Source organism: Nanorana parkeri, unplaced genomic scaffold (assembly GCF_000935625.1).
Source record: "Nanorana parkeri isolate BGI_ZX_2015 unplaced genomic scaffold, ASM93562v1 scaffold269, whole genome shotgun sequence".
NCBI classification, from domain to species: Eukaryota; Metazoa; Chordata; class Amphibia; order Anura; family Dicroglossidae; genus Nanorana; species Nanorana parkeri.
The window spans coordinates 350,576-359,238 of record NW_017306537.1 but is presented as its reverse complement, the minus strand read 5'-3'; the positions used below and the strand labels follow the sequence as shown (position 1 = coordinate 359,238).

Genomic DNA, 8,663 nt, shown 5'->3' with positions numbered 1-8,663 from the left:
TAATATTTTTTTAATTATACATTAAAACAGGGATGCACAAATCCCATGAGCTCCGCATGCTCCTTAAAAATGACAGCTGCCTCCTAACTTTAGAATTTTTCTCTATTTTAGCCCAGGAGCTGGAAAAGTATCAGTACATGTACAGTACTTGGTATCTAAACATCCCTAATAGAAAGTGAAGTGACTGTGTGGCTATAATGTATGGATCACAGGCCGGGCTTTCTAGCACAATAACAAAGCCTTTGATGTAAATGTATTTAAACAGGCAACCCTCTTTGATCCCCTGGCTCTAGCAGCCATTTGCACATGAGGAAAAAAAGAAAATAAGCAGCCTCTGTGTGGCCACTCCACAGCTAAGCAAGCCCAGACTGGAAAAGAAAAGATTTTCAAGTGGCAGTCTTTGTGAAGCCTTTGTGAGATTCATACAGACTTAGTATAGACTCCCCCTGACTCCTAAAATGATTCATGATTTATATTTTCAGATGAGAAAGTATGGCCTCACAGGTAATAGTGTGCTCACCCAAAATAAGCAGGCTGTTCCCATTGTATAGTGCAAATTCTTCTTTTATGCCCCTGGGCTCACTGTACATCCAGAACTGTTGGTTTACAGCACATAGGCAGCCTAATAATATAGAACTATTTGTTCTAAATACAACTGTTTTCAGTCTTATTGAGCAATTGTTGGTGTTATGCATGGAAACAATGGCTTCTATGGAGTAGGGCTTAGGGTGCAGCTAGAAAGTAAAACGTGGTTATGGTTAGGTAGGCTAAAAGAAAATGTAAAGCCCTTCACTAAACCAGTGTGAAACACAATAGTCTTAATCCCTCCTCATGTATCATTTCCCCCTCCTCTTTTAGATTGTAAGCCCTCAGGGGCAGGGCCCTCTTTACCATCTTGTCTTGAATTGTGATGTCTTCCTTATATTGTAAAGCGCTGTGCAAACTGTTGGCGCTATATAAATACTATGTAATAATAATCCAACTTTGTGTGTGACAAATGTGTGCAGCTCTCTTCTTCCAGTACAACCTATAGAAAATGTCAAAGCTGTGAAACACCTCCATGCTAAAAGAGCAGGAATAAATATTGATTGGTAACTTTTGTGGTTAATACTAAGCTACTTTGTATATAAGTTGTTAAACATTATATGTATTTGTTGCAGCTTTTCCTTCACAGTGTCTTTGGATACAGAGGCATTGTTCTGTTCCCATGGCAAGCAAGACTTTATGATCGAGATGTTGCTTCTCCTGTCTCAGAAAAGTGAGTTTGGTATAAATATTTTTTAAAATTTATATGTCAGCTAAATCTTATTATGTATCGCTTGCTCTTGGTTCATCTAAAAAGTATGTGTGTTGCATTTGTAGGACAGAGACTTCAGCGACTCACGGATCCAAAGAGGTCAAGGGCAAAACTCATACCTACTATCAAGTACTAATAGATGCCAGAGACTGCCCACATATAGTAAGTATGAGATACAAAATTATATTGGGAGAAACAAAACATAATTCTAAGGAGAGTTACCATTCTAAATTATTTTCATTGCATTTAGCGAAATGTGGGATTTTACAAATGAGGGTCCTAGGCCCAGGATATTCCCCCCTAGGATTAGGATTTTTTTTTTTATGTTGGGCCTGTTGCTCTATTGGCTGTTGATCACAGATCCTCCCTCTCCTGCATGGGTTTATATCAAGGTTATGTGTTTCATGAAATTACACCTTTTACTTTCTACAAACTCAATAAGGGCCTGTTCACACGACGTCCGTTTTGTGTGCTGACCGGCTCTGTACTGCTGCTGCACTCAAAATGCATCCCAATGTATCCCTATGTGTTTTATGGGCTCCAGTTCTCACGTGCGCAGTCCGTTCAGCTTACGACAGAAAAAATACTGCATGTCACATTTTGTCAGGTCCGGAAACGCAAACACGTCCAAAACGCACTGCACTGCAGCTAACATACTAACAGCCCCACTCCAGAAAAAAAAAAAAAACTTTTACTTGAACGCGGCAAAAACGCACTACATCAGTCTGCAGATCCGCACCTGATCAGGACCTGATATCATGTGAACAGGCCCTCAAACCTGTCATACCTGATACCTATGCACAATCTTTGCTTGCCTGTTAGACTGCAGACAGTGATACATTGTTAAATGTATGTAAACAAAATCCATAGGGAGCATCTGACCAAGGCCTGGCACCTTGATTTTGTACAGCTGAGAAACTGCTGTATGTAGCCAGGTACGTGAGTCAACATAACAGGTAACAGGCAGGATATATGTCTAGAGTGTAAGGCTGGCCATAGACTTTATCAATAATTTTTTTTTGTTCAACTCGCGAATTGACGCCAGTCCTCCATCAACACAAACAGTGTGTTGATTTAGGAATTGCTGCTGTTTGCATTGTATTTTGACAGGTGTCACCGGCACCTGTCAGAATACCTGATCAGAGCGGGCAACTCATTGACTGACCGCTCTGATCGCACAAAGATTTTCCAGCCGGCTCCTTTGATCAGCAGATCGAGGAATGCCGACTGAAAGGGAGCCGACAGCCCCACACACTGTGCGAATTTCGGCCGGTACACTAAAAACCATCGAAATTCGCCTAGTGTATGTGCAGCTTAAACATACTGCCAAGTTGATAGATCGTTATCTGTACAGGCATTTATTTTATTTACAACTGGCCTATGCTCTGCTAATGTATAACTTTAGGTTTAAATCTCAATTCTACCTTTTTAGTTTTTATCTGTTCAATGAAGTCAGGGTGTGAAAAAATCAAGTTTTCAAAAATGAGTCTACTGGTGGTCCAGGGAACGTGGACATTGTTGATTGGAACACATTATTTATGACTGCAGGGTCTTGTTGGACTGCATTTACATTGTACTTTTGAAGATGTCATTTTTTTTTACGTCACTTTAACAGATATTAAAACAATCAGACAAGGTTTCAAGTTTAGTTACCACTGTGAGATTGTAATGAGATTAGTGATTTTTAGATCATACACTATTAGGCCCCGGCAACGTTCCAGCAACAATCGCACGGCCTTCACCGTCGGGCTGCATGCAAAAAAAAAACCGCGCGACATCAGCGGGAAAAGGGGTCCAGCACAAGCGATAGCCAGCTTTACAATAGAACAGCTCAATTGAATATCATTGAACGGCAACTTCTCGCGATATCGCGTGGCAAATTTGCGTGATTTTGTGGCGGAAATCGCGCGGTTAAACGCCTGTGTGAATGGGTACTAAGGTGGAGCTCTTATTTGTATTGTTCAAATGAATTGACTGTGTTTTATGTTATTGTTACAACCTAAATGTCCTCGCTTTGTACAGTAATTTGGTGGATGGTACTAAATAAAACAAAAGTGGTTTTATTTTTTTCTCTTTGATGGGTTACTGCACAGCGTTGCTCTTCGCACAATGGTTAGCAATCCCTGGTGTGTTTATAAGAATACAAAGTTCTGATTTCTATTTTCCTGTTAGTCACAGAGGTCACAGACGGAGGCAGTGACGTTTCTTGCAAATCATGATGACAGCCGGGCTTTGTATGCAATTCCCGGTAAGTGAGAGAATGAAATATCAGTTAAAAGGCCAGTCCACCCATAACTGGTACGTTTTAGTCTTCTTGAAAATCTCTTCATTGCGAATACCCAAACAATGCAGATAGTCAATAATTCAATCCAGCAGACTGTAAATATAGATGTAGAAGGACTGATTTTATTAACTGTTTTATGACCAGGCCAAATTGAGCAGTGTCAGCATGCATCTGTTAAAGGAGAACTATGAGGTGAGTGCTTTTCACTCACCTCATAGTTCTTCTGTCACGGCTCTCTGCCGTGACAGGGGGAGGGGCTGGATTCCCCCCTCCCCGCTCTGATCCGCCAGCGCTGACTGGCGGAACGGACGGGGGAGGGGGCGGGTACAGCTGGCTCTGCCTCTAGATAGGCAGAGCCAGCTGTCACGCAGCTGGGCGGATCCCGTCGTCTAAGTCGGGATCCGCTGCTGCGTCTCAGTATACCGCGAGCTGTAGCTTGCGGTATACTGAGCTTAGGGTAACAGGAGGACGCTAGTTTGTGTCCTCCCCTTACCCTAAGGAGAACTATGGGGAAAAACACTGACCCCATACTTCTCCTTTAACTAAACAATAACTCGGACTAATTTGCATACCTAAATGTAAATATGTATGTAAATGTTTTCAATGTTTGTTTGTTTTTTTGTATCTGACAATTACAGTATTAAGATGGCACTGCAGACACAACTGCTGCCTGATTTGTTTCAATGAAACCTCCAGCCTGCATGTGACAACTGTCATAACTTGCAGTGATCACTCAATCGGGAAACTCCTCTGCCTGGTTTCCAATCATCGGTGGGGACTCGAGCTGCCAGTGACAGCTGAGATTGAGAGCCATCAGTCTTTCAAAGTATCGGCTGATTATTTATAAAGATATCCCCAGCATGGTGCACCGTGCTGGGAAAAGTTTATATACAGATTGCAGGTGGGAAAGGGGTTGATATTGTCTGATGTGGTTTTGCTTGCTTCCTAGGCATTTGTAAGAAGCAATATATCATAGGGTTATGGTAACATTATTAAAAGTGCTTTACAAATTTACATGTCCCTTTTGTATAATTCCTTTTTGCTATCGTCTGTCCACAGGTTTAGATTATGTAAGTCATGAAGACATACTTCCGTACAACTCTACTGATCAAGTTCCCATACAGCATGAACTGTTTGAGAGATTCCTGAGTTTTGAACAAGCCAAAGGTAAAACAAAATATACATTTTGATTCCCTTATGCAGGTTAAAATGAAGCTCGAGTTCTCTGATTTTATGACCATTTTACTCTTGCAGTGCCACCATTTATTGCACGGGAAACATTGCGTGCTTGGCAGGAAAAGAATCATCCGTGGTTGGAGCTGTCAGATGTTCACAGGGAGACTACTGAGAATATTCGGGTCACTGTGATCCCATTTTACATGGGGATGAGGGTCTGTACTATGTACTAATTTTTCACTGTGGTGTGTTGGCTTGGCTTTAAAAGAAATCTATAAAAAATACCAAATATGTGTGTGAGAAGCCTCGGATAGAAGTTGCAGTCCCCTGATCCCCTAAGCTACTTAGTAAGTTTGGGTTAGTAAAGATAAATCTCTGAAGTCTTTTCACTGTAATGATGTCACTACCATGGCAACAGTGGTAACTTTTCTCTAAGGCTACTCATGTAGGTATCTGTGTTGAGAATGATTTCCTTTCTGGCACATGTTGGATGCAGTATGCATTTTTTTTAACATAGTTTGAATTAGGGATGCACCGATACCGGTATTTCGTTACCGAGTACGAGTACCGATGGTTTTTTTTTTCTCTACTCGCCGATACCGAGTACCGGAAGTCCCATTCAGGAAGCCAGGCGGTGTGTAATGACTCGCCACCTGGCTTCCTGATTAGCCGTGCAGCATGTAAAGACTCGCCACCCGGCTTCCCTATTAGTAAGGAAGCCGCCCCCACGCTTGGAGCCAGCTTGCTGGCCAATCATGGAAGCCGGGCACCATGTAATGATGCAGCGCCCGGCTTCCTGATTGGCCAGAAAGCCGGCTCCATGCTCCCTCATCATGAGGTAATGAGGGAGCATGAAGCCGGCTTCCCGGCCAATTAGAAAGCTGGGCGCTGCGTCCTTACACGGCACCCAGCTTCCTGATTGGCCAGCTTCCCAACCAATCAGGAAGCCGGGCAGCGCGTCATTACACGCTGCCCGGCCCCCTGCTACAGGAAGTATCGGGGCTAGTACTCGCCCAAATACACAGTATCGGCACCGATACTAGTATCGGTGCATCCCTAGTTTTAATCAAGGTTATGCATTGTAGTAAAACACCAACCATAACTTTTTCCCTTTTTATTTTTTTTGTACAGAAGGGTTAAAACCACTGGCGGATTTTATTAGTGCTTGTGGTGTTGCTTGGCAGATTCACTTTGACTTCATGTTGTAGTTGCAGCTGTCACTGTGATATGAGGTGGGTGGAAATCCCAGCGTTTAGTTGTTTCACAGGACTTTTGGGGAAATCACTGTATTAAGAGGAGGGATACCTGTGTTGGTGGCAATGGTTGAAGGTTGGATTTCTCCTCATTTTGCTCACTTGTCATGTCTCCACGAGCAGTTATTGTGTTTTCCTATATTTATTTATTTTTTATTTTATTTTTTTACTAAGGTATTTTATGACGTACAAGTTATTCCTGCAAACTTTTACATTTACCAATAAGTCTGCCTGTAGTGAAGTTTATACTTTGAGCGTAATGCAGTAATTATTGTATTAACTGTGTGTAATCTAACATTTACCTTCTCTGTTCCTTTATAGGAAGCCCAAAATTCACATGTGTATTGGGTAAATATCTTTTGATTTTCAGTGTTTTCTATTCCCATTCTTAGTAAAGGTTCCTTAAAGCTGAGCTGTTGGTGCAAGCCAATCAAGTCAATGGCCTGGAATAAATATGCAAGTTGGGAGATCAAACTTTCACTGGGTCATTGTTTATACAACAGATCCGGGCAGAATCATTCGTAACCCTTTCAGTGGGGGTACACCCGCACTTCAAGGGTTAAATGCGCATTTTCCTCTAGGGATGAAAATAAAAAAAGTTATATTCACTCGAACTGCGCAGCCATCTGTTAGACCGGCCCATGGAGTTTCTCTCTCCACTCCAGTGGTCTATGGTCCTATTATTGATCACATTCTATACAGTGTATAGGACGTGAGGACATCCAGGAACTTTCCATCGCTGGAGCGTAGGAGAATGCAGGCTGCAGGGACCAGTCTTAACAGCCAGCCGGCTGTGAGGTTCAGGTGAGTATAACTTTTTTTTATCTTCATTAGGGATGCACCAATACCAATATCGGTGCCGATGGCGAGTATTTGATCGAGTAGTCGTACTCGCCCAAATCGTCCCATACTTACCCCCATACTTCCAATCAGAGGGAGATTTCCTGTGGCCGGCAGTGCCACGAGGGAACATGGAGTCGGCTTCCCGGGCAATCATCAGGAAGCTGGGCTTTGGTAAGGATCTGGCTTCCTGATTGGCCGGGAAGCTGGCTCCATGCTGATTGGCTGGGAAGCAGGCTTCCCAGCCAATCAGGAAGCCAGGCGGTGGGTAATGACACGCTGCCTGGCTTACTGATTGCCCCGGAAGCCAGCTCCATGCTACCGGAAGTACCGGTATAGGTACTCAAAACAACGGTATCTGTGCATCCCTAGATAAAATTCAGCACTTAACCTTTGCAATGCGGGGGTAGCCTCACGGCAAGAGTTAAGAGTAATTCTGCCTGGAGATCTTCTTTAACTAGGCACATGAAGAGGAAATGAAGAACTATGGTGGCTCCCGTTATTTCTATCCTTCCCAGTAATGGACTTTTGTTTCTGGGCATTTATACTGATCATAGAGTTGACATAACGGTGGAACTCGAATAATTAGAATATCGTGCAAAAGTAATTGCAGCAAGTGCTGCAAAAGGGGCCCAAACCAATTACTGAGCACATATGCATGCTTGTACTTTTCAGAGGTCCGATATTGTTCTATGTACAATCCTTGTTTTATTGATAGCATGTAATAATCTACTTTTTGAGGTTGTGGATTTGGGGTTTTCATGAGCTGTAAGCCATAATCATCACAATTATGACAAATCACGGCTTGAATTATCTTGCTTTGCATGTAATGAGTCTATCTCATATATTAGTTTCACCTTTTAAGTTGCATTAGTGAAATAAATGAACTTTGCACGATATTCTAATTATTTGAGTTTCACCTGTATATAGTGCAGTGCTTAAATGGTTCAGTAAGGTATCTTTACTATAACATTTTAATGTTTGCTTTGCCCTTCGCAGTGGCGTTACTGCATCCGCTTGGAGAATCTCGGTGCTGAAGTTGTTCAGCTGAGAGAACGTCACTGGCGGATTTTCAGTCTTTCTGGAACTCTAGAAACTGTGAGAGGTCGAGGTGTTGTTGGCAGGGTAAGTTTTATGTACACTGTAGATTGCAGTGGTCCTACGAGTTAAGTTAATTTATCTACCTGCTCATGGACCTTCATAAAACCATGCAGGCATGTTAAATTTGGTTCAATATCATTGATTTTTATCGATGTGCTTTTTACACTCGGACTGCATTTTGGTGTCTTTCAGGAGCCAGTTCTGTCAAAGGAGCAGCCAGCTTTTCAGTACAGTAGTCATGTGTCTCTACAGGCCTCCAGCGGCCATATGTGGTAAGTTACATTGTGCTTGTATGTAAGCTGAAATGTTACATTCATTGTTTGGATTAATGAAATTCAAAAGTCCAATTACATATTTTCTTGGTGTCCAATAGAAAAATATAGTAAACTAAAGAAATTGAATGCAATATATAAACCATGTACAAAAACCTTAGGCAGAAGGGTACATTCTTCTTCTGCCTTTATTTCCATTATTTCTAATAGGGGTCAACAGCACATGGAAGGGGCATAGTGAAAGAAATTTAGAAGAGGATGTAAACCTAGCACTGGCTCCCAGCAGACCTGGCCTACCAGCTCTATCCGTTTGCAGTCTGTAAATTGACTCATTTATGATGAGGGGAGTGAGCTAGGCCATCTGTGTTTTAAAGGGGATTGTATTATGCAAGTCCAGCTTATAGTCTTCTCACCATGATCATTTTTTGGGGGGGGGGGGG

The 8,663-nt window shown here is 42.3% G+C and overlaps 1 protein-coding gene across 1 annotated transcript in view; it reads left to right on the top strand.

The window, feature by feature from the left end:
- Positions 1–8,663, top strand: part of POLDIP2 (DNA polymerase delta interacting protein 2) — a 12,122-nt gene that overhangs the window by 2,595 nt on the left and 864 nt on the right. The window contains exons 4-11 of the mRNA XM_018557164.1: positions 1,161–1,258; positions 1,363–1,459; positions 3,470–3,545; positions 4,641–4,748; positions 4,836–4,972; positions 6,332–6,358; positions 7,850–7,975; positions 8,144–8,223. Of these exons, the coding sequence (XP_018412666.1) occupies positions 1,161–1,258; positions 1,363–1,459; positions 3,470–3,545; positions 4,641–4,748; positions 4,836–4,972; positions 6,332–6,358; positions 7,850–7,975; positions 8,144–8,223 (749 nt within the window). The remainder of the gene's footprint in view (positions 1–1,160; positions 1,259–1,362; positions 1,460–3,469; positions 3,546–4,640; positions 4,749–4,835; positions 4,973–6,331; positions 6,359–7,849; positions 7,976–8,143; positions 8,224–8,663) is intronic.